General features: G+C 41.5%; 1 protein-coding gene across 4 annotated transcripts in view; it reads left to right on the top strand.

The window, feature by feature from the left end:
* LOC148421843 (septin-7-like) overlaps positions 1-27,347 on the top strand; it is a 61,418-nt gene that overhangs the window by 10,643 nt on the left and 23,428 nt on the right. For 2 of the 4 annotated variants that reach the window (XM_088418375.1, XM_088418374.1), the window contains exons 3-9: positions 1,183-1,252; positions 1,405-1,511; positions 8,530-8,630; positions 8,690-8,824; positions 9,631-9,748; positions 14,605-14,697; positions 16,359-16,455. In XM_088418375.1, the coding sequence (XP_088274501.1) occupies positions 1,183-1,252; positions 1,405-1,511; positions 8,530-8,630; positions 8,690-8,824; positions 9,631-9,748; positions 14,605-14,697; positions 16,359-16,455 (721 nt within the window). The remainder of the gene's footprint in view (positions 1-1,182; positions 1,253-1,404; positions 1,512-8,529; positions 8,631-8,689; positions 8,825-9,630; positions 9,749-14,604; positions 14,698-16,358; positions 16,456-27,347) is intronic. The other 2 variants (XM_088418377.1, XM_088418376.1) reach the window with 1 other exon arrangement.

Genomic DNA, 27,347 nt, shown 5'->3' with positions numbered 1-27,347 from the left:
CCGATAATCGGGCCGGCCGATAATTGGTTGATCTCTAGTTTAACCTTTCATGCATGACGGTCACTGCAGTGGACAACTATTAAAACGTCATTTTCAATTATAAGAATAGGTTTTGATGGCAGTGTTGCTTATAAGCCTCTAAAGTGGACACCTGAGAATCCACCCAACACTGCTTTGTGTTGTCAACAATTGTAACTGCAGAATAATTGTGTCACCATTCAAGATGGCAGCCAGAAATGAAAACATGCCCAGCACCTCTGGGATTTTTGCTCATCCTTCTACAGTAGGAGACTTCTGCAGGTAAAAAAAAAATATTTTTACATCAAGTAACACCTAATAATCACCATAGTTGTGAAAATTTTCAAGTATTGATTTTAGATTGGGAGGAAATTGCAATTTTTCCAATGTCCACCAACATGCAATTAAATGCAATTACTGAACAGTATATCACTCTTGACAATACTTTATCTGAAGTAGTCTTCTTTTGTATAAATCAACATTTTATGCTATTAGATTGTAAACTGCAGGGTATATACATCAATATGTATGTCTTGTGCTTTATTCATTATGAGTAACAGGCACAATTGACATTTTACAGGCCAGTGCTGGGCATGCTAGGCCCTGCCAGGCCTACAGAATTGTGGAGGAACTGCCTTTTGATTGGGAAAATTCACAGTACAGTACACAACCAGCCTCATTTTTCAACTTTTTTCATTTGTTTTTAAATTAGGATACCTTTTTGTCATAGCAAATGCGATCATAGACCACTTGAAAAAAGTATCCACAAAAATATAAATTACCAATAAAAGGTGAATTCCATTTCTCTTGCAGGGACTCTATGGTGTTGTATGCACAATATACAGCAATATGTACTGGCATCCTTGCTCTATTATTTTTCTTTCTGTCCACACATATGGGAATTGTGATTTTTGATCTTCCTATCTCACCACCGCTGCAGGCCTGCAGTTCTATAGGACCCAGCAGCAATAGGTCAAAATACTGTAAAACATGTGACACCCTTACACTTAGTAGTGATGGTTTGTTTTTGCTTTTTCTTGGGCATTGTCATGTGATCTACCATTACTACATTCATTCAAAACCAAGTAGTGTTTATATACTCTAGACTTATAGCGCATATCGAGGTGAATACCTTGAATATTGATACTCATATGTGTGAAATAGAATCAAATGAAACTTACGGCATTCCTGCCTGATAATTCACCGAGGATGGCACGACACCCTTCTCAAAATGGTAAGGATTGTGGACGCTTTCTAGGTTTTTCAGCATTTATCCACCCATCTATTCACCGATCCATTAGTTTAACCATTTGTCCTCATGTGAGTCAAAATGAATCATTTGTCCTACGATTTGGTTATACAACTTGTCTTTGTGTGTCTCTGTAGGTGAGTCTGGTCTTGGAAAATCAACGCTTATTAATTCCCTCTTTTTGACTGACCTTTATTCGAAGGACTATCCTGGGCCATCACAGCGAATTAAGAAGACTGTTCAGGTGAGCTGAAGCAATCTTGAGACCATATATATATATATATATATATATATATATATATATATATATATATATATATATATATATATATATAATATAATATAATGTGTATGTGTATATATAAAGGCCACATTATTTGGACCATATCTCTAAAAATAGTAGAGGTGAGAAAAGGGAGACTCTGAAGAAGACTTGAATTAGAGCAGCAGCATAAGAAAGGACGTAGCATAGCAACTCAACGAAACTTCCTTTCACAGGTCCTTCTTTTTTTCCTTGTATGGTGATGTTAAAAGGGAGAAAGAAGACAGGCAGACATCTGGTGTAGCAGTGAGGAGTGTTGTGGAAAAAAAACAAGGGCGGGATTCAAGAAAGACATGACTGAAAGTAGAACAGGGGAGAGAGAAGAGAAATGTTAAATTGGGTGAAATTCCTTCTTTTTCCTTGAGTGAATGGTAAAAAAAAAAGAAAAATCATCCTGCATGGTCTAAGGTAAACCATGTTAGCATGGTTTGCCATGTAAACATGTTAGAAAAAGACTAAGAATTTTGCATGATTCATTGCTCGTTTTAAGGAAAATCTTAATCTGTTACAAGCCATCTTTCCTCCATCTAAAAATGTCAGTGGTCATCCCGTTTCCAAAAAAGGCAGCGATTGGCAGCCTGAAACTGTAGGCCTGTTGCGCGTGCACCCATCATCACAAAAACGTTTTGAAAACTAGTTACAGGGCACATCAAAGCAAACCTGCCCACCACACTCGACTTTCACCTGTTTGCTTACAGACCAAACATCCACTGAGGATGCCATCACCATAGTTTTTCACACTGCGCTGAGCCACCTCAAACACTAGGGGAACTATGTGAGGACTTTCCTCAGCCTGTCCGCTTCTATCTGCAGATCGTCCACAAACTTCAAATTTGGCCCACACCCATCCCCAATAATAACACTCCGCACTGGCTCAAGACAAAGTTGTGTATAGAGTCCCTTACTGTACTCATTCACTCACCAAGCACACCAGCCCAGCTTTCCAACTCCATCATCATATTACACTTGATTTACATGTGCACTGCAGCTATTTCTTCATCCATCCACCCATTTTCCATAGCCACTTATCCTCACTAGGGTCGCTGGTAGGCATGGAAAGATATCAGATTCTGATGGTTTGATAACCTTGAGCAAAAAAATCACGGTGTTGTGGTATCAATTACAGCTTTCCATTCATCCATCCAGTTCATCATTTTAAAATCTTTGTTGCTAAATAGCCATTTTTTACATTACATTTATTGTCATCAAGTTTGAAAGCTTGATGATCAGGAGTTCAATAGCTGTGGTGATATGTGTAGCATGTTACATTAACATTTACCGTGCTAAATAGACATATGATTAAAATCAAAACAAACCTTCAGTGAGCAAAATGGTGTCAAGTCAAAGTCAAAGTCAAGTTTATTGTCAATTTCTTCACATGTGCTTAACATACAAAGGAATCGAAATTGCCTTTCTCACTATCCTCTGCGTTTTACATGTACAATAACAAAGTGCAGGTGCGCAAGACGAGACAAACCTAAAAGCTAGATACTTATCTATAGTAATGTAAAGTGCAGTATGTTTGCTCTACTTTGCCTAGTGTTGCTAAACTAACAACTAAAACTAAAAATTAAATACGAAAAACCAGGTATGGCAAGAGTACCCCAAGACAAGACATAGGTAGCAGCATATGACAGGACAATCCAACAGTACGAGACAAAGCAGGACAACTCTGGCTGTGGTTGTCCCAGTTGTGTGCATTTGAGGTAGTTGTTATAGTTCTAAGTGTAATCGCTAGTGCAATAGAAGTATAATTACTGTATAAATAAACATGGCAGCAGCAAGTCTGTGCAAATTTTGCAAGTGCATGAGTAAAGTTTGAGTTTAGGTGGGGGGCCAGCTAGGTGTTTCTTCTGGCTGGGGCTGAATGTGAGAGAGAGGAGTGGAGAGAGAGAGAGTTCAGCAGTTTCACGGGTGGGAGGGGGGGAGAGTTCAGCAGTCTCACGGCCTGGTGGATGAAGCTGTTCCTGAGTCGGGTGGTGCGGGAGCGGAGGCTCCTGTACCTCTTTCCGGAGGGCAGGAGGCTGAACAGACTGTGTGCAGGGTGGCTTGTATCGGTGACAATCGGTGACAATGTTTTCTCACCAATAAACGTATACATGAATTATCCAATTTAAACTAAAATATGGTGCACTTAGTGTCATGGTGTGGAATAAGATCCAAGAGCACTTGAGACACTTGAGAAGTTGGGCTTGAGACCTGTTATTTAATCAAACAAGTTTGGAGAGTAACAGTATCCAGGTTCCACACGAGCAAATGAAACATGAGACAGTTTCACATAAGTACACAGCGATCTGACAAAGATTTCACAGAAGGTCTTTAACTTATAAAGCAGAACTAAATAAAAGGCTTAATGACAAAATTGTGATATGCATTCCAAAATAACATTCAATATCAAGGCTAAATGAGATACAAGTCTTAGTGACACCTTTTGATGCATATGACGACATCTTGGAAGAAGGTTTCAAAGACATATATTCCTTAAAATATTGGGATTTAAATGATGACATCTTGTGATACAAATGGTGACATGCACACATTGTGACATTATTAAATACTGTACCTATAAATCTACAGCACAATGATACGTTTTTTGTTTTGTTTTTTTAAATCCGCTACCATCACTCTAATGTAATTGATTTAAAATAAATCTTTGTGTATTACTCATTTCAAATAAATCTTTCATCTACTGTGTGTATCAGAGTCAAGTCTAAGTGTTTATGGTCATGTGCACAAGGTAGAAACAAGTTTCTCCATACAATGAAATTCTTACTTTGACGCAAATGTAGTAAAAATAAGTACAGTACTGAGTCAACCTTTTGACTAGCCCTTCAAAAAAAAAAAAAGTGAAAAAAATCAACCATATGGTTGAGCAGGTTAAGTAAGAGAAACCAACAAGGTATAAACAACACGCAAGTAACAGAGCACAGGCCCAAACTGTAAATGGGTCGGTTAATTACTGATTCCTACAATATACAGTGCAATAATACAGTGCAAGATACCTACAATAGTGTGCAAGTGTACATGGTAGATTAAAATTATGATAACGTGTGCATGGCGATTTATGTACTTTGTGCAGCAGGTACATCTAAGTTGTGTGCAAAAGAAAATTTTGAAATAAAGTGTATGGTCTTGGCACAGTCACAACTGTATAAGATGTAATATGAGATTGATATTATTAAGTCATATTGTGCTATTATTGACTGTTGAGGAGTCTGATGGCAGAGTGTAAGAAAAGAAAGAGTTTCTGAGTAGTAGTACTGTATTTTACACTCCTGTCCCTTCGGCATTACGGGAACAGAGTGAACAGTCTGTGTTGGGGATGGTTGTGGTCCTCAACTTTGGACTCTGAGCTTGTAGACGCTCTTGGTTGACGGCATCCAAGATCACCAGAACTCCGCTGCCCTTCCCTGCAGCGCATCTCAAGTTACGTGTCAAGACGGCCTTGACCACTCTCTGCAGGCGTTTGCGGTCCATAGCAATGGAGTTGCCGTACCATAAAGTGATGCAGCTGGTTAGGATGGACTCAACAGTGGAGCTCTATAAGCTGCTGAGTAGCCTTGGTGAAAAACCAAACCTCCTCAGCCTAAGCAAGGTACAGGTGCTGCTGAGCTTTCTTCACCAGCTGTGTTGTGTTCAGTGTTCTGCTGAGGTGTTGTCTGTTGACGAGACTATTTCATCTGCATACACATCCATGCACACGCTCACGCAACCGCGCTAGCTGTGTGTGCATGCGCGCGTGTGTGTGTGTGTGTGTGTGTGTGTGTTTGTGTGTGTGTGTATATGTGCACGCGTCTCTCTCCCCCGCTCTCTTTTGTTCATTACTAGCTCGTAGCTGACTCGCAACTTCACCTGTTCTTTTTCGAAAACTTCACTTCAGCTGACTGTTTGTTTGGGGAGGTGGGGTTTCACTTTGTTGAGCCACACTTAAGCAGGTGAGATGGCTCTCGTCCTATCTTGAAAGAGAGCACATAAAACACTCAGTGAATGTACTATATGATAACAAGTTAGCCGCAGGAGCAAAACTACACTGCTCACAAAAATTAAAGGAACACTTTTTATTGGGCCTGGCATGAATTGAATTAAAACTGATAATTTTCTGGTTGACAGACTTGGATATAGTTTTAAATAACCGTGACTTTTAAAACCTAGGAATATAATTGCCAATCTGGTTATCGGCACATGCCTCGGCCTGCTGGTGCCTACTCCAGCTGTCAATGTGCAGTAGGCGGGGGACATCCAAAACTGGTCACCAGCCAATTGCAGAGCACACAGGAACGAACAACCATTCACACACTTAATCGCACCTACTGTTTCTTAATTATTGTGAGAAATCATGAACCTGATCGTTGACTTCACATGAAAAGATATAGCTTAATTGACCTATAACAGTATAAACAATGAATCTATAACAATAACATTATGACAGATACTTTGACCAAATTTGTCATTTCCGAAGTGTGTTTAAAACTGGCAGGCCTTTGTATTATTCAGTACCAAAGAAGTAACTCTCAGTTTCAAAAGGTTTGGTGATCCATTCATTCGTGTCTTCATTTACGACATTTAATGCACCGTATAACACTTCTTAGGATTTTTTGCAAGTTATTCACTCAACTGGCTTAGAGTGCGTTGGCGCAGTCTTTCTGATGCCATTATGCAGTGTTTTTAATACTGCACTTTGGAAGTGTGCTGCAAATCATTTGATCCACCTCTAAAATGGCTAATAAATTGCTTTTCTCATTTGATAATCCCTTTCCTTCTGATGTCATAGATGCACTTTTTTTTTTTACACCATCCTAACACATCGTTAAGTTGTGCTCAACATCAATAATATTTGTACCTGTCTGCTGTATTCCGGCAGCAGTGTTAAGACTGAAATTTTGCATGTTTGTCTAATCAGTTGCTCAAGTAATGCAAATGAGTGGTGCATGTTGTGTGAGTAACATATCCATTTATGGTGTGTATTTTGCATGATATTGTGTGTTCTCACACAGAAAGTTAAAGAGAGGGTCAGTAGATTATGTATTTTGTTTGTAATTATGTATTTGGCCTGCCAACATTTTTGAGGGATTTGTCCTTCAGTTTGACTCAATATACGTATATTGAATTTGAATGATCCTGACAGGTTTTACAACATTCAGTAATTCCGTTAGCAGAGCAATGGTAATTTGCTGCTTTGTGTGGGTGTGTGTTGTGCATACTAGTCATGTGCATATGTGCCTGTGTGTATGTGTGCGTGCGTGAGTTGATTGTGTGTTTGTGTGTGTGCGTGTGCATGCACAGCTGTATAGACAGTTGGTTTCATGGTTTGTGGAAGCTGAAAAATGTTTGCTCTAGGACATGAGGGCAGCAGTTAGGGGTGATCCTAAAATAAGTAGACGTCCTTGTGAAACTATTTGTCTAGTAAGACCTCAGCAGAGTAACTGCAAGAAATGGTAGATCAACAATAAGCAGGGCTGATTGGCAACAATTGTGACTTGTGGGACTGGAAGGCAATTTTATCGAAGCATTGAGTTAATGCAAGCCAAATTTCAAATAAGAAAAGTTTTGCTTAGCCACCTTATGCCCAGTCACTATTAAGTCACACATTTTTATATATATATATATATATATATATATATATATATATACATATATATATATATATATGTATATATGTGTATATATATGTATATATGTGTATATATGTGTATATATGTGTATATATATATATATATATATATATATATATATATATATATATATATATATATATATATATATATATGTGTATATATATATGTATATGTGTATATATATATGTATATGTGTATATATATATGTATATGTGTATATATATATGTATATATATATGTATATGTGTATATATATATGTATATATATATATATATATATATATATATATATGTGTGTATATATATATGTATATATATATATATATGTATGTGTATATATATATATATATATATATATATATATATATATATATATATATATAATGTATGTGTATTATGTATGTATATATATATATATATATATATATATATATATATATATATATATATACAAATAAAATTTGATTGATTGATTGATCGATCATGAAGAACGAAAGAAAGCTTTGGAATCTTCTTGCCTTTTGTAATAAATTTAAATTTAAAGTGTAAACTCTGTTTTTTAATCATGTTTGGTAAGCTTTTTACTTGCTCTTAGTTGCACATCACTGTGATCCTGACTACTGTAGTACGTACAGCCAAGACACGGAAAGAGAAGACATACCAGTACATTGACTGTATAATGTTCAATCATTTAAGATTTAAGTAAATATATGCAGTGCAGTAATATTTGTCTTAAATATGAATAATATGAAGACTTACCTTTTAAAACATTTTTAAAATTCTTTTCTAAAAAACTCCATGTGAGGGTTACGATATTTCGTGGTTTTCACTCATCCCGTGGGGATTCTGGTCCTCATTGACCGTGAAAAACGAGGGATCACTGTAACTAAAATTACGATCCACATCCCCAATTTAATACATTGTCAAAGTATAGGGACATAGTATTGACAGATCTTCAAAATCTGATGACAGACAGACTTGGGTACAAAGAAAAAAATGATTGAGACATCCCTACTCAAATCTGAAGAAGAAATGATAGAATAATGAACAGCAAACAGAAACACATCACTTCACTCAGAAAATGGATTGATGAATTTTGTACTTGTAGTGGTTCAAAAACCACCTTTGGTTCACAGACAAAGTATTTCTTTCAGTGCGTTTCTTCACTTTTTAGATGTATTGAAGCTATTGAAACATTCTTTTCTCATTTTAAATCTGTACAGTAAATATTTGCTGATGTACCAGAACAAACAACACACAGACCGTGTATGTGGAATTAGATTTTTGTTAATAGGTAAAGTTAATGGTTGGATTATGTGTTTCAGGTGGAGCAGTCTAAAGTGCTCATTAAAGAAGGTGGGGTCCAGCTGACTCTCACAATTGTTGATACACCAGGATTTGGAGATGCCGTGGACAACAGTAACTGGTCAGTACTTAGTGAATCTTTTCATGCTTCTGTTTGATTTAATTTCTCTCCTTTTTCAGTTGGCAGCCAGTTATCAACTATATTGACAGTAAGTGTGAAGACTTTCTGAACGCAGAATCGAGGGTGAACCGTAGATCGATGCCAGACAACAGGGTCCATTGCTGTCTTTACTTCATTGCACCATCTGGACATGGGTAGGAAATTATTTCAGCAGTTTACGTTTTGCCATGCTCTTGGATTACAAACACTGGAAACGATGTTGAGGTACCTGTTGAGGTATATGTAGTATCCAGGCTTGAAATAAGCGGTTTTGCATCGCTGTTTGCGACATACATTTTCCAAACACATTGAAATCACTGAACTGGAATCAATCGTCCGACGATGGTCCGAAATGTTTTTTTCCTATCAATGGTTCATTGCGGTAAATCGCTTGCATGCATGAAGTTGTTCCAGTTTTAACACTGGATGCCCATTCTTATGCAACTGGGCATGGATCACCTTGTTGACAAGTTTACCAAGGTGTTACAAAGTCAACGCTGACCGATAATTGTTTAGAGATTTGCGATGTACAATGCTGCTTTTCATGGTCACCACACTCCTGCTGCTGCTCCTGCCGCATTTCACTTACAGGCTTTGTGTTTCATGAGGAAAAAGGCACAGCCAATCTGTCAGTCAGCTCCCGGTGTGACCATTGATCAATGAGGGCAGGAGTTGTATCCAATAATACTATATTTTAAGCCTTTAATTTCAATAGTGCGGTACTGGGACACTAGGCTCTTTATGCTCAAGGATATCATACCGTCAAAATCTGATATTGTCCCATGCGCAGCTTATAGAGATAAGTGTCTTGGGAGATACAAAATACCCATATAATCGCTGTGATTTTTTTTTTTTTGAGTGGTTCTTTTCAATTATTGATTTCACCATAAAATATAAAAAATATTGCATGTCTACTGATCTTGTCTTTTCCATGGATTTATTGTCTCCCTATTTTCTTTAGATTAAAGCCACTTGACATTGAGTTCATGAAGAGGCTCCATGATAAAGTCAATGTAATTCCGCTTATTGCAAAAGCTGACACACTGACCCCAGAAGAATGCCAGCTTTTTAAGAAACAGGTATTTGTGAACTGTAACAATATCCTGTACGTTAGAATGTGCATGTGATCTCTGCCAAAGCCGTGCTTTTGTCACGTCTAGGCATGGCGACGTGAGGCGGTGGAGGGAAAGGGGCTCAAAAACGCAGGAGGACGGAGAGGGTTTGGTCAAACAAAAGTGCTCTTTTAATAATAAAACAGGGCAGGAAAAGCAGAAGACAAAAACTTGACAAAGTAGCAAAATAAATGAGGAACGGAATATAACTCACGAGACTAAATGGGACTACGGGGGAAGACTGGAGGACGAGAGGCACAGGGAACACGAAGTGACGAGGTACAATAATCCGACAAGAGCAACAGAGGGACGGTGGTTTAAATACAAGGAGACTAATTACTGACAACACACTACAGCTGGATGGGGACAGGAGGCAGGGGAACCGGATAGGCTAACACGAGAGGAGCAGCGGCACATGGACAACAGGTGGACGAGATAAAACTAACGAGACTGAGAAAGGCAGATGCAGGGAAAAACACGAATGAATGACGAAATGAACCAGGAACTACTTAAACTAAATCCAAAAACCCGAAAACCCCAGACAGAACGTGACATAACCCCCCCCTCAAGGGTCGGATCCCAGACGACCCAGAAAAAAGAAACCAGACGGAAATGCCACGCAGGGCGGGCGGAAGGGGGACCGGAGGAGGGCAAAAACGACCCAAAACGAAAAGAAACAGTCCAAAAACGCTGTTGTCGCAAATCAGGGCCTAGCCTGAAGTGCAGGACCCTGAGGCCTGGACACTGGCCTCAACGAGCCAGGCCGGAAGAACGTTGAGAATGCCAGGTGAAGCCAACCCGGCAGCGAGTGTCCGGAGGGCATCCGGGATGCCAGACGAGGCAGACCCGGCGGTGAGAGTCAGGTGGGCGTTCGGGACGCCAGAAGATGCAGGCCCGGCGGCGAGCGTCCGGAGGACGTCCGGGATGCCAGGCGAGGCAGACCCGGCGGTGAGAGTCAGGCGGGCGTCCGAGAAGCCAGCCGAGGCGGCAAGAGTCGGATGGGCATCTGGGACGCCAGCAGAGGCAGGCGCTCAGAGAGGAGAGCCCAGGAGGTGCTGGCTGGGCGCCGACGGGCAGAGGCCTGGGAGGCACCGGCTGGGCGCCGGCGCGCGGAAACTCGGGAGGCGCCGGCTGGGCGCCGGCGGGCGAGAACTCGGGAGGCGCCGGCTGGGCGCCGGCGGGCGAGAACTCGGGAGGCGCCGGCTGGGCGCCGACGGGCGAGAACTCGGGAGGCGCCGGCTGGGCGCCGACGGGCGAGAACTCGGGAGGCGCCGGCTGGGCGCCGACGGGCGAGAACTCGGGAGGCGCCGGCTGGGCGCCGACGGGCGAAAACTCGGGAGGCGCCGGCTGGGCGCCGACGGGCGAAAACTCGGGAGGCGCCGGCTGGGCGCCGACGGGCGAAAACTCGGGAGGCGCCGGCTGGGCGCCGACGGGCGAAAACTCGGGAAGTGCCGGCTGGGCGCCGACGGGCGAAAACTCGGGAGGCGCCGGCTAGGCGCCGACGGGCGAAAACTCGGGAGGCTGAGGCCCGGGAGGCGTCGGCGGACGGAGACCCGGGAGGCGTCGGCTGGGCGCCGACGTGATTAGGCCACTTAGCTGGCGGCCCTGGCTGCTGTGGGGCCGTGGCTGGCGGCTCTGTGGAGGTTCGCTGTGGAGGCGGGTGCCGAAGCTCTGCCGTCCCTGGCTGCTGGGGACGGACTGGAGAATTTAATAACGGCAAGGGACTGACCTGAAGCAGTGGAGACTGCCGAGGATTGATGGTCAGCTTGAGAGGCGGAAGCGATGTTATGGCCGGCAGCTCGGAGGGCAATCGTGGCTCGTTTCGGGACCGTGAGAGCGGCGTGCCATGAGGCTCTGAAGCGGGCTGCCACTGCGGCTTGACGGGAGGCGCCGACTGCGGCGTGACGTGAGGCTCGGGAGGCGCCGACTGCGGCGTGACGTGAGGCTCGGGAGGCGCCGACTGCGGCGTGACGTGAGGCTCGGGAGGCGCCGACTGCGGCGTGACGTGAGGCTCGGGAGGCGCCGACTGCGGCGTGACGTGAGGCTCGGGAGGCGCCGACTGCGGCGTGACGTGAGGCTCGGGAGGCGCCGACTGCGGCGTGACGTGAGGCTCGGGAGGCGCCGACTGCGGCGTGACGTGAGGCTCGGGAGGCGCCGACTGCGGCGTGACGTGAGGCTCGGGAGGCGCCGACTGCGGCGTGACGAGAGGCTCGGGAGGCGCCGACTGCGGCGTGACGAGAGGCTCGGGGATCGCCGACTGCGGCGTGACGAGAGGCTCGGGGATCGCCGACTGCGGCGTGACGAGAGGCTCGGGGATCGCCGACTGCGGCGTGACGAGAGGCTCGGGGATCGCCGACTGCGGCGTGACGAGAGGCTCGGGGATCGCCGACTGCGGCGTGACGAGAGGCTCGGGGATCGCCGACTGCGGCGTGACGAGAGGCTCGGGGATCGCCGACTGCGGCGTGACGAGAGGCTCGGGGATCGCCGACTGCGGCGTGACGAGAGGCTCGGGGATCGCCGACTGCGGCGTGACGAGAGGCTCGGGGATCGCCGACTGCGGCGTAGTGACCAGCTGCTCGGGAGGTGGCGGCAGCGCCCGGGCTCTGATCTCGGGAGGCGGCGCCGCAACTGGCCGCTTGGGAATCCGATGCTTTGTTCTCCCTGGCGGCTGGGGACAGACCAGAGAACTTAATGTTGGTACGGGACTGACCTTAGGCAAGGAGGACTGCTGCAGATGCATGACGTCCTGCAGCATGACGTCAGACACTGGGGGCGCCGGCTGCGGCGTGACGTCGGACCCTGGGGGCGCCGGCTGCGGCGTGACGTCGGACTCTGTAGACTGCCACAGCCCGGCCTGAGACTCTGAGGCAGACTGCAATGCCATGGCTAGGAACTCAACGAGCAGCGGCAGCACCATGAGCGAGGGTTTGGGAGGTGCTGGCTGCGCCAGAGATTGAGTCTCTAAACGCGGCCGAGGCGGCTCTGGCGAACTGGGGGACTCTGAGGGCTCTGGCGGACTGGGAAACTCGGAGGGCTCTGGCGGACTGGGAAACTCGGAGGGCTCTGGCGGACTGGGAAACTCGGAGGGCTCTGGCGGACTGGGAAACTCGGAGGGCTCGCGCAGCCTGGGAAACTCGGAGGGCTCGCGCAGCCTGGGAAACTCGGAGGGCTCGCGCAGCCTGGGAAACTCGGAGGGCTCGCGCAGCCTGGGAAACTCGGAGGGCTCGCGCAGCCTGGGAAACTCGGAGGGCTCGCGCAGCCTGGGAAACTCGGAGGGCTCGCGCAGCCTGGGAAACTCGGAGGGCTCGCGCAGCCTGGGAAACTCGGAGGGCTCGCGCTGCTTGGGCGCAGAGGCGGGGGCGTGCAAACGCCGTGGCGCCGGAATGGGGGCGTGCAAACGCCGTGGCGCCGGAACTGGGGAACTAACTGCGTCAGCCTGCCGCCTGGAAGGTTGGGGACTATCGACGGCATCAGGAAGGGAAACGACCGGAAAGGGGGAAAGTGCACGTGAAGGGTGTGGCTCGGGATTTTGGTTTACTGGGATAGGAGCTGGGTGACGAGGCGAGTGATGAACCCTGCTGTGGCGCCCCCGTCGGCCACCCCGGGAGGGGCAGAAGGCCAGACGGGTGCCGCAGTAGGGTTCTCTGTCATGGAAGAAGGAACTATCGGAAACAAAATCAGAATCATCATAGTCCGACTCAGCGGGACTTGCGGTAGAATAGAGCAGATCGGCATCTAACTCCTCACGATCTGACTCCGAAATGCAATGGCTGAAATAAGGATATCCTGTTTCAAAACCGAAATTTTCATAGTGAGCTGGACTGGGATAAACAAAATTAGGGCTGGAGCTCGAGCGAAATTTAACAAAGGGACCGTCATCTAAGTCTGAATAGTCCGAATCTAACGTGTAATGAGGGGGGCGTGTAGGTGACGGTGGTTGTTCAGACGGAAACGAGGGAGGTGAATAATCTTCACAATCAGAGAAATCAGAATCACGAAAAACATGCGGGGGCAAAATGGTGGAATACGGAAGCTCGGAGGGATCAACGGGGAACGCGGAGGGAAACGACGCGGAGAGAGGAGACTTGTGACTTACACGGGGGGAACGAGGACAGGCGACAGGCTGAGGACCGGGGCCAGCAGTGTGGCGGCGCTTTGTACGACGCCGCGGGCGTCCTGCTGGTTCCATTTTTGGTCGGATTATTCTGTCACGTCTAGGCATGGCGACGTGAGGCGGTGGAGGGAAAGGGGCTCAAAAACGCAGGAGGACGGAGAGGGTTTGGTCAAACAAAAGTGCTCTTTTAATAATAAAACAGGGCAGGAAAAGCAGAAGACAAAAACTTGACAAAGTAGCAAAATAAATGAGGAACGGAATATAACTCACGAGACTAAATGGGACTACGGGGGAAGACTGGAGGACGAGAGGCACAGGGAACACGAAGTGACGAGGTACAATAATCCGACAAGAGCAACAGAGGGACGGTGGTTTAAATACAAGGAGACTAATTACTGACAACACACTACAGCTGGATGGGGACAGGAGGCAGGGGAACCGGATAGGCTAACACGAGAGGAGCAGGGGCACATGGACAACAGGTGGACGAGATAAAACTAACGAGACTGAGAAAGGCAGATGCAGGGAAAAACACGAATGAATGACGAAATGAACCAGGAACTACTTAAACTAAATCCAAAAACCCGAAAACCCCAGACAGAACGTGACAGCTTTGTTTTTATCTTCACCTTGTTCTGCAAATGTTTAATCAAGAATATCTGCAGAGTAAAATGTGCATGTTTGACAGATAACATTTCCTTTTCTGCAGATAATGAAAGAAATCCAAGAGCACAAAATCAAAATTTATGAATTCCCAGATACAGATGATGATGAGGACAACAAGCTGATCCGGAAGATCAAGGTACTGGACCACAAAATGTTATTAGATATCTGCTGAGAGTATAAACAAAGGGTAATGTAATGTTCTGTCCGTCCGTTGGTTCATTTTCTGTGTAGTTTTCCCCTTTTATTATTTGTAATTTATAGATAAACCCGTCCACCTGTTTGATGATATTTTGTCCATTCAGTTTTGCTCCTAATCGGTCAGTGGGGGCTGTCAACCTCCCGCAAAGTCTGAAACCCGCGAAGTAGGGTATCGGTTCTTAGATTTCTATGTACGCCCTAATATAGCCACAGTAACCATAAACAATCTTTTTTTTTTTTTTTTTTTGGGAGGGGGTATTTTTTGCATATTTTATTTCCTTTCTCCGATTATTTAACATTAGATTATCCTTATTAACATTATAAACATTATTGTATATTCATTAAATAACTAATATTACTTAGTTTGTTGAGAATTTGTTCTCAGGACTGGTTATCTGCACCAAGACTCCGGTGAAAGAGTACGCAAGTCATCACGTTGAACTTCACATTTATTTTGGCTCATGTATGGGGTATCATGTAGCATCTGTTCTCTCATCGTTCTCTCATCATGTTCATCTCATCGTTTACTAAACATAGGCAGTAGCGTGCGTTATCAACATAAATGATAATAAACTATAAATATGAGCTTACGTTGTCATTCACTTCGTCACCGTAGCGAGCCGAATGACGCACAGAGAACGTAAAACAGGAAACGGAAATGCAACGCAACCCGACAAAAGATATATATATATATATATATAATATATATATATATATATATATATATATATATATATATATATATATATATATATACACCCGTGTCTCTTGTCTACGGCCACGGAACTAACAATACAATTCATGATATGAAAATAACATTTCTTTCATTCAAGTTGTCCGCAGTAAGCTATTGATTGTGTTCATGAGAAGTGCAATAATATCTTAGCGGCAATATTAACAAGCAGTAGAATTTGATGTTGTGGTTACTTCAAATGGGAATTTTGAGATTTTAAGTTTTATTTTGTTTTATTTCGTGTTGTATTCTTTTTAATGCTAAATAATTTTTGTGATATGAAGGAGAAAAAAAAACTATATCGTATCTCGAGGTTAGACTGTATTTAATGAAGGACGGTAGATTTCTCCTTGGTTTTTGTTGGTTTTTTTTCCATCAACGCGAGTGACATCACAGATCTGTTTCATTTACGGTTGTAGAGCACTGTCACCAGTATCCTGTGCTGGAACTTGTGGCAAAGTGCTACTTGTGTATTCCTGCACATGAGTGCCATCGGAAAGAGTATTCCCAACTGCTGGGGATTTAGTAACACAGTCAAGAGCATGCTTGAAATGAAAAATTTGTAACATGCTTTTTTTGAAAAAGAATGTTTTATGTGTGGTCAGAGATGTCAATGATGCGTGGCTTCTGAAAAAAAATAAATAGAATTTGTCTATTTTAATAATTTCCACCTGTTTTTTTCTGTCATTGCAATATACAGTATATGCCATAGATTTTTTTTTAAATAATCATTGTCCACTATATCGCAATAGGTATCACAATACGCCATTACTGTATTGCAATATATCGCAATACACTTTTAAGACCCAATACCCAGCCCTAGTGAAATACCACTAGACATTTTTTTTTTCCCTACCTCACACCAGGAGAAGATGCCGCTGGCTGTGGTTGGCAGCAACGTGGTGATTGAAGTGAATGGAAAGAAGGTCCGAGGTCGCCAGTACCCATGGGGTGTGGCAGAAGGTAGGTTCAAAGCAGGTCCTCTGCCAAAAAGCAAAGATGCTTTTCAGACATTGTATGTCTTTACTATTTGGATTTTTAGGAATTCTCCTTTTTTTTTGTTTCGTTTTTGTTTTTTGTAGGCTCAAGAATAATATGTTTTTGAACACATGCTAAGACCTGTTTGTTTTCAAATATTTGGATCCTCAAAATATATTAACTGCCAGGTGACAAAATGAATCTAATCAAAATTGGGATCTGTAAAAAAGTGAATTATCAGATAACCATAGTTTTCCCCCTGGAAGGATATTTTTTAGGTATAAGCCAGGGATGCTTTTACTAATTGGTTTTTAGTTTGCAATTAAAAAATAGGGCTGAACGATGGTTCAAGAATAACCTACAGTAATAGCAATCAAACCCCGTTCCCCGCAAATATTCTGATTTAATGTGCAATGTTTTCCCCAAAGCCCTCTTTCCATGTACTCTGTACTTTTAACAAGCATAGGGAAGAATGTAATCTGTTCGAATAAACCCTAATCTTTGTGAAAATTAATATGAAAATAATATACACGATATATAGAGATAAAATAAAGTACTTTTTACATCTTAAATATGTAAGATGCATCGTGGTAAAGAAGTGGATGCCGCAGAATTTAAAGCATAGTCTGCACGTAGCTGGGGTTCTTGCAAACAGGCAGTAAATGTCTTCAGTTTGCCGTCTTGATATGTGCCTGTTTTTGTTTTTGTTTTTTGTTTTTGTATTTTTTACATTAAAAAATAGAATGTCTCTAAAAACTCCAAAGTGGAGATTTGCAAAAATTTTGGGATCTAAGTTTGTGTGTAACAATCATAAACAGAGTTTTTTGTTGTCACTCTGCGACAAACATGCTCTGACGTCACATGCGCGACTTGTGCTTGATGCACAGCCCCTCAAAACTGTTGGTTGTAACCATTCTCTCCAGGTGCTAGCTGCTTGCTTACTGTTGCAAGCCTAACTATGGTGCCACTTCGAAGCGCTCAAGTAAAGGATGGTCGTAAGGTTGTTGTTTTGTTGGCACATATTAATGGTACATCCAAGGCATATTTCTTGCTAAAGATGCCAATGCCAGTGACATTACACAGAGGGAAGTTCTTTCTGATTGCACAGAATTTGGCAAAACTACTGCCATCTTCCGGCTTGGCATGCTTGTACATGAATAAAGCTGCACAAAGGAGATTCATCTAGCTGTTTTTTTGTTTTTGTTTTTACATTCACAGTGCTATATGGACAATAAAGCTGCACACTGGAGATTTGTGTAGCCACGTTTGTTTTTGTTTGTTTGTTTTTTCTACCTACATAATGGTATAGGATTTTTTTTTTTTTTTTTTTACACACAAAATAACCCTGGTTACGTGTAGACAAGGAGCAGCGTTCTAGAAACTTAAATTTCACCTGCTATTTTAAGGTTTTTAATGTAATGTATTGTGCATTTTTGAGACAAGTTCTTCCACATTTTACTTGCAGTATTTTTGCCAAGGGATGACACACTCCTAGAAGTGTGACAGCTAAGTGGTCATGCTATGTAGAACATTGTCTTACCTCATCATCTAGGCACAATTTCAGCTCAAAATACTGCACAAGATTAATGTGATCCAAAATAAAAAGTTCATTGTGCAAAAATAAATATGAATAGGCATGTTATTATTTTTGAGTAGTTGATTTTTGGTAGTTCAGCATATACTAAGATTAAGCTTTGATAAATAGTCATTGTAAATCATGATTTCAAAATAGTTTTGATATTAGTTTTTCCATAATCAGCCTTCCTTTTATCTCCTTCAATTAGAGAAGTGTAGTAATTTCGCCATTTGTTATGGCAACTTCCCACAATCCTACCAATGTGATGTAAAAGTAGCTCATTCATAAAACCTGAAAACAATGTTATGAACTCTAAAGGTGAATTTAAGCACAAACCTAGCGACACCAACTATATCAGTAAATATCGACAATAGCATGATAGCCAGCTGGCCTACCAAAATTAAACATTTATTTTATTACTTTTTTTCCCCCCAGAATTTCAGCTTTTGCTTTTGAAAAATGCATTCTACTACAATTCGATGTTGTTTTGAAGTCAATAATTTAGCCATATTGACGTAGTATTCTGATAATTAATACAGGGGTTAACTGTTATTCCAAATGTCCCACTCCTCACCCAAATCAGCACATTCCTTCAGGTTATACTGTTTTTTATCCTGGTAAGAAATCTGGAAAAAGAGGCTGGGCCTTCTGTCTCTTGAAATATATTTTTGACACTAAGCATCCAGTTGATATATTGTACAATGTATTTGCCATGTTTATTACGCTAGTTTTCTGAAAGATGATCATTTACAGTATTAGTCTTTCACATTTTCATTCTTTCCTTTCTCTCCCTTTTCTGTTTATTTCTTTCATTCTTTTCCATGACTGACAGAGGGCATATTTGGTAAACAGATCCAGCCTTGTCTTTATTTTAACCCCATTTTGTCACTTTCAAATCCCCTTCCGAACATCCATTTCCTTAATTGATCCATCACTTCTTTCCTCTCCATTTTTCTGTTGCTGCGCTTACATCATTAGGCTGTAGATCAGACTTGGGTGTGATCCTGATTGTAACATTAAAATATTGAATATTGCTTTGCTTTAAAAAGATGACACGATAATTAAAAACACCAACATAATGTAGTCTTAGTCAGAATTAACAAGATATGTTTTCTTAGTTTTCTTAGTTTGTTGACAGAGCTCATTGTTGGCATCTAAACATTCGTCATAGTAATAGCATGCAGATGTATCATGACTGTGAGACGTGATTCTTGTATTTTACCCAACTGTAGAGCTGCTTCTTTAATCTTAATGAACTACTGAAATATTTATTGAAAAATTCAGCTCATTTATATACAAAAGTATCTTGCGCGTTGGATTTAAACCCGTTTGTGGGCCAGAACCGGCCCACGGGCCGAATGTTAGACACTGCTGATCCAGCTGCTATATCTGTCAAGTAACACAAGCTTACTCAAAACGATCATTGACACAGAGACAACAGACCATATGCAGCATTATATTTCATGCTGATGAAACTCAATGTAAATTTCCCCAATAGCTCATACAGCAAATGAATATAGTTGTTTAGACTCTAGACACAAGAAATAATGCCTAACTTGACCTTAAGACAGACTTATGTTGTGTATATATCTATACTGGGTAACTCAGATGCGTACCAGGATATAGTATTTGGTACGTACCTTTTTCTCATTAAAAACAGTCTTCTTAATGTCCTTCTCTGTGTGCGTCCTCAAAGTTGCATAATTCGGTTACATATTATTTAGTATATATAATATATATATATATATATATATATATAGTTTATTTGCATTTTTTTCCTGTTCCTAATGTGTTGCTATTTGGCCGCATTTCATTGATGTGCCCGCAGGAGAGGTGCGGTAGGCAAGAGTTGCAAAGGAAAATAAATAAAGACTGTACCTGTCATATTTGTGGTATTTAGCAGGAAGAGTGCAGACTTATGTACGACTTCAAAGTGAATGGGACCCGTGACGGTCCCCCTCAGAGACCCAAAAAAAACCCTTTTTTAAGGCTTAAAACCCTGTCATGGTTTGCACGGTTTGTTCAGAACCCAGTTGAATTAGTCCAAGGTGGGTGTGTGTGTGTGCACGTGCGTGCATGTGTGTGTGTGTATTTGTGCGATATACTCTCCAGCACACTCGCAACCCTTGTCAGGACAGGTGGTTCAGAAAATAGATGGTCAGGTCATGCATACTTATGAGTGTATAGTACATGTGTCAACAAGACTGGCAACACAATTAGTCAGCTCAAGGGAACGCATACAAGACACGTGATTGGCTCCTGGCGCAGCACTGAGCAATGAGGGCAGAAGTGGATTACAACTCCTGCCCTCACTGTTCAAACTGTTAACTGTACCTCCAGCAGCAGTCTCCACCTCACACGTGAGTCAGAACGTGCAGCGGGTTAAGCTACCGTCTCAATTCTAGGTCAACGTCAGACGGCTGTTATTCCAAGAGCAACTCCGGTCTCTCACTTTAGATTTCCCTGCAGGATACTAAATCAACGTCTTCTTCAGTAACATTTAGGAAAGTAAGACACGGCAAATATATGGCACTGTACTTATATGTAGTTTGTACGCAGGTACAATAATCTCTTTTTTATCGCAGTTAATGAGGACCAGAACACGTCTGCGATAAGTGAATTTCGCTAAGTATGATTTGTCTCCTTACAGACATATGTACATCAATGAAACGTGGAATGTGTTTAATAAAATTTTGCATACCTTTTTTCCATGTCCAGTGATCTCTTAGCTAGCTAACAACTGTGGAAATCCTAATCCCTTTTCCTCGCGAAACGAACGAGCAGTGACACATCTTTGTAAAGAAATTCGCTTCTTTTAAGATGGAATGGCTTGTCAGAGCGGTGAAAGTGGGTATGATTTTTTTTTTTTTTCTTTTTCCACAACTTTTGGCTCGCTTATTGCCATGGTGACAAGTGCAATATACATTACACTGTCATGTCTAAAACACTTATTTCTCAAGATATAGGAAAAATAATAATAACAAACTTGTTGAAAATGAACAAAAATAGTTGTGATTTGTTTAGCAACACTGTGTGAGTGGAGACTTCTGGCCGCCTGGCTTATTCGTATGCTTGCCCAGGTTCAAATAAAATAAAAATTTCCACAGGTGTATCTTTGATTCAATAAAATGATTAATTTTTATCTCCACTGTAGTTCTAAAGCTCTTCAAACAAAAATACTTCAAATAAAAGGCAAACATTACTATATATAAAGGAACCTTGTGCTCTAAGCTGCAATCAATCTTAACTGCCCTATGTGATGCATGCCCCAAGGCTCTTAAAGGGCCAGTAAAGGGGCAGTAACATAAATGTCCATTGGGCAGTGAGCCAAAACAACCAACAAACAAATAACTTCCTAGCTCTTCTCCATTAAAAAAAGAAAAAAGAAAAAGAAAGAAATTTAAATTACCGTATTTTTCGGACTATAAACCGCGACTTTTTCCTCATGATTTGAACCCTGCAGCTTATAGTCCATATCTTCTCAAGAAGTCAGTTTATGGAACAACTATGAAATAGAACTGCAAAAATGTGACTCAATGGCTGTGCTCAAAAGGAGTTTTGAAATATATATATATATATTTTTTTAAATGTCTGAATTGAATAAGATTATTCTGCCCTTCAGAAGTGTAGTCCCACCTTTGATGTTTAAGATTTCTACATAGACTTAGAGCACCCTCTTCTGGTTGCTTCGAAATATTGTTAATATTGTTTTCAGAAGATGTCAGTTATCCAATCTAGCAGCGCGCCAAGACGACAGGTTAATGTTCGAGGGTTGCCGATGTTATTTTTTTTTTTTTTGCCTTGGACGAGAATTGTTCGTAAGTACACAAGTTGTCAAAATGATGACACTGTTCATCTGTTTTGTTCATCGTTAGAGACATTGGAAATCAGAGTATTTTTTGGTTGTGCAACTTGTTTGTTAGCTCGAGAGGTGCTATGTATAATTAGCTGATTAGCGGTTTTATTTTTCTAGTTTTACGGCGACCTAAAGAAGGTAGTCGTCAATGGCCGTTGTTCAAATAAAGCAGAGCAAAAGGAAAGACAGTCTGGTTGTTTGAAACGTCGTTATCCAGCCGTCTACCTGGCGAAAAACCCGACGCTTCGGAGTGAGGACGGCATAAAGATCTTGTATAAAAGTTTGTGTTTGATATACAGTATACAGTGTATATGATTGTATTTATAATATTATGATTATATATATTATTTAGGTGCAGTATGTGCAATGCTCACTAATTTCATCTATCAATCAAACAATGGTAGACAGAATACTGTTAAAGAGAGGATGTTGCAGTTGATAGACAATTTTAAAAAATATATATTAAAAAAATTAAAACTTTCATATACCATCTTTTGCATAAATATCTGATGTTATCACCTGTGGTTTATATTCCAGTGCGGCTTATCCGTGGCAAAAGATGTTTTTTTTGGCCAATTTTTGCTGCTGCGGCTTATAGGCCGGTGCGGCTTGTAGTCCGGAAAATACGGTAACTCTATTTTCGGGACCAAAACCAATAATAATTCCAAATGCTGTCAACTGACTTCTACAAACATGTCATTCATAGATGCATCATTCTCCCATATTGGTCCTGGACAACACTTTTCACCTCAGCTATCCCCTCATAAATGACAGGAAAAGTACCCAGACGCACATTAGCGGTCCACACATATGTTTAAATGTTGTTGGACATCATCAGGTCGTGCCGTTCGTATGAATTCTTAGAGTTCTGAGCTCCCTTGCGTCATCAAAGCACGGGGCACAGCTGGCTCGTTCCAGGGTCGCAGCCAGGCCCCTAGATATATTCAGAGCCCCCCCCCCCCCCCCCTCCTTCCTTGCTTACTAATGACAAAATGTGAGTTTATATGTAGTAGATCACTTTCGGAGCTACATCAGATATGCACATGGTGACTAACTGTGTGCATGTCTGAATTTGCTCACCTTGGTCCAAAGCCTGCTCAGGGAGTTTGTGTGAATGCTCAGATGCATTAAAAATTAGAGGGAACATTGTTTGGGGGACAGGGAAGATCCTCTCTCCTGAGCTGGAGTTGCTCTCTGGGTAGTGGTTGTCACACGTTGACTAAACTGGAGTCCATAGCTGGAAAAGGGGGAAGAAAGAAAACAAAACGTGAGAAAGTCTGAACCAGTCTAACAGCCTATGTTGGTCTAAGCGTGGGAGTCTTATTGCAGTATATCAGGTAGGCACTGCCATAAACCGTGATATAAATTGTTGTAAACACTGCACCTACGGTATTATCAATATATGATGGTCAACACTTGTATTTTTTAAATATCTGTCATATGGAGCATCTGCAATTTAGCTAGGGATCACCATATAAGCAATGAGGAGAAAAAAAAACCTTAGGTGTGACAAGGCCACATAATCCTTTCTGTTTTCTTCCATTCGGCGTCAAAGTATGACAAGGATACCTGTCATATGAAAAGTAATGTTTTTGTTGTTTCTTTACTCCCATTAAACATGCTTATACTCTATTTCAAGTAACACCAGTTTAATTTCTCCCAGGTCGGATGCTGTTTCTGTTTTAAGAAACAAAAGTAGAATATATCTAAAGCTAAAGTTGCAATGCATTGCGCTAACACCATGGGTCCCGTCTTTGCTTCTGTATTACAAGTAGTTCTAAAAGTTGTAGAGCTGCATTTCTGTCTGCAGTACATGTGATTTAGTGTTTCAATCAAGAAATCCTGTACAAGTCAAATCCTGGCCTGATATCACTGAAAAAGCTGGGATCCATAAATCTTACATATTTTGAATAGGTTCATGCTCATACAGTATCAGTTTGTGTGAATTATTGATGTAATGTGGCTTCATCATTATTTTCATTCATGAGTGATGGAAAAGACACAAACACACGCTTTTGCATGTTTCAAATTGAGATTGTTTCTCACACAAATAAATGTTGTTTCTCATAGATAAAAATGAAGAGCATAACACACATGAACCCCTCAGGCCCAAAACACCTGATGGACCATGACAATATTTTTTAAAATTACCAATGGTTGAGAAATAGACTTGGCATACGTGGCCTATAGGATAATATTTCATCAGGTATTTTCTGCCTATAGGATAAGGTTACTATTACTAACAAGCCATTTTGATTTTTGTATTTTTCCCCTCTTTGATCCATGAGATCCTTGTTTGTCTCCTTAAAATTGCTACCCCCAGCTCATCATGATAAATCCTCCTATAAATACCCAACTGTACCCTCTCCCTTTATAACCCCTACACTCTTCAGCCAGTCAGCTTGGATACATGCAGGTTATGATGATGACCTGGGCCAAATCTGGGCTGATTTTATGCCAGAATCCACATCTGAAATCTTAAAACCCCAGTTATTCCAGACCCAGATTTTGCCCCCAATGGGCACAGATAGTAACTGAAAAACCATGCCCCTCCCCTTCGTCAGAGCTCCCTCCTTTAGAAGATACAGGAGGTCAATGGCTGGCTTGGGAGGCCAAGGGGCAAGACTGCTTAAGTTTCATCAATGGTAAGGTGTCCTCCTTATTTGCTGTCCTGATGATGATTCACTACCAGTGGACTGGAGGTTAAACCAAAAAGAAGCAGTGTTGAAAATGAAGAAGAGGCCAGAGATTGTCTATGTCTTCTATATTACCACATTCATCTTTAGCAGACATTTATCTGCAATCTTTTTCCAGAATCCCATCAGATCCTTAATCATTGCTCTTCAGTTAAACTCCGGTTAACCTCACTAACTATTCCATCAAGAAACTGTTTTGAGCAATTCAGTCTGTATTATTCTAACTTTTTTTTTTTAATTCTAAAATTATTTCATTCATTTTCCAATGGTCATTTTACCTCTGAAAACTGTTGGGTCCCCGGGACTCACAATACTAAAAAGCTATGGTTCCCAAAACAAAGGTTTGGAGTCCCCAAAATTGCCCAATAAAAATGACAAAATCTGACATTCAAACTGCATTTACAAGACGTGAGCAAAAACCAACAACAGATAGTGACATATGTCACAGTAAAATGTATTAAAATAGAATGACAGTGAATGTAGCATCCGTCAGCATCTTCTTAATATTGCAAAGACTGATACAACAGTCCATTTTGGTAGAAAAGTCAGTTTGTTTGTTTTTTTGAGTGTTTTTTATTGTTTCGTTCCAACATGTCTGTTCAAGCTTCTGAAGCAGTTCAATTTCGCTTCTTTACTTTCTGGCTCATTGTTACCTGATTGTATATTATTTGACTTGTTACTGATACTAAGAAAAAAAAAATGCAGACTTTACTCTGCATAGCACTTTTTTAGAAAATGGTATAGAAATCGGTTGGAGGTTTATTAAAAAAAAAAAAAAAGGAAAGGAAAAACAGATCCCAGAATCTTTATAGACAAACAAGTCAGTCCATTGTGCAATCTTTTTGTGAAATAAATTTGAATGATTTACAAATTTGGCCCACAGCTTGATGATTGGGAAAAATGTTTTTCTTTATGAAGGTAGACCATTTGTGAAGCACTGCACCATCTATAGGCTATATCCGTCAACTAACTCAAAAATATCATCCACACAGAGCCAACAGACCATAATCAGCATTATGTTTCATGCTGATGAAACTCACTGGAAGTGATGAATATGGTTGTCTTGACAAAAGCAATAACGTTAGCTAACCTAGCAGGAACTGAAGACAAGACTTACAGTATATTTTCTAGCTAGCCACTTCATTTACCACTCTCCTCCCTCGCTGTTGTATCCCTGATGCGGGCGAATACTTTTCTGATATCCGATCTGATATTGTGAATAACTTACCCCATACATTGACCATGTACTGTATGTATTTTTTGTGAATACAGCAGCAATGAATTACTATACTGAGTAGTATGTGGCATGTACGCGCTAAAGCCATTTTTTTTTTTTATGAAATTTTTACCGGGGCACTGCAGATTAGTGCTGGAGCATGTGCCCCTGTGAAATCTATTTGGCGACACGGCTTGTTGTAAAGGAAGCCAGACAATGCTTCAAAATAAAATGTAGGACATGAAGCAGTGTATGAAAAGAATGGCATTTGGACGTGTTTATTTTGAAGTCACTCCCAGAAGCAAGGTTGTGACAACAACCTGATTGTCATCTACTTGTTTACCTTTACCTCACACCATGAGCAGCATTCGATGTAAACAAAAATGTGTGAGATCAAAACTAACATAATTGACCAAGCTGTTAATAATGTTCATCAATATTCTTTTAGAGTAGATGGACGTTGATTAATATTTTTTATATAAAAAAAAATGATGCATTCGACGGACACACGTTGATTTGCAAGTATGCGTCCCTGTCAAAAATTATGCGTCTGGGACGTAGAGACACAATGAGACGAGAGCACTGATTTTTCTGACGCTTATCCTCATTTGAGTTGTGTGTGAGCTCAGGTGTATCGCAGTTGACTCAGGCGAGAGGCAGAATACACCTTAGACTGTTGTCAGCAACACATGGGCTACTGAGAGTCTGTAAGTGATAGGATTTCTTGGTCTAATTTCATTTTTTTAACTAAAATCCTGTTGTGTGTAGGCTAAGAGATCTAGCGATACCACTTTTTTCCAGAACCATTTTGGTTGTAAAAGATTATTTTGCTGTCTATAGTCAATTTGATAACTAAATTGAAATCCATATACAATTACTACCTTTAAAAACAAATGTTCCCACTTTCTTTTGACTCAAAATGGCATCATGTGCTAAAGATCAGGTAACAACCTATCACAGCTCATCTGTTTGGGCATGTGGCATTCACAAGATGAGATATGATTGGTTGTTAACTGTGCTCTAAGTACATGTGATGTCATTTTGAGTCACCAGCAAGTGGGAAATGTGTTTTAAAGGTATTACAATTATTCATGAAAATTAATATAATCATCAAGTTATAGACAAAACTGAGACAACTAGGAGAACTAAAGTGAAAATGTATCACACCAACGCCTACTTCTCTTTACTTAATGTGCTGTTCTACAGCGGTCTCGTGACAGGAGACGTGGTGACAGTTCGGCCTGCAGTCAAATCGAACAGTCTCAACAACAGGGCTCGAGAGACTTGGTGCTTATCGTGTAGCTCTCTGCCACAACTCATACCATACTTTGTAGTTAGCTAAAGTGAACAAACTTGATCTTTGTTTTGAATAAATTACCTGACTAATGACTCTTCAGACAGCATAGCAATGGCCTGTAAGTTATGGCAGAATTTTAAAGTGCTGCCACTTTATTAGTATCGGAGCATTTTTCCAACTACTGTCTGTTTTTACAATAAACTTTATAACTAGTGAAGATCAATTGACTTGTATGG

Source organism: Hippichthys cyanospilos, chromosome 6 (assembly GCF_059441005.1).
Source record: "Hippichthys cyanospilos isolate Australia breed blue-spotted pipefish chromosome 6, RoL_Hcya_1.0, whole genome shotgun sequence".
Taxonomy (NCBI): domain Eukaryota; kingdom Metazoa; phylum Chordata; class Actinopteri; order Syngnathiformes; family Syngnathidae; genus Hippichthys; species Hippichthys cyanospilos.
This window is presented reverse-complemented; position numbering and strand designations above follow the sequence as displayed.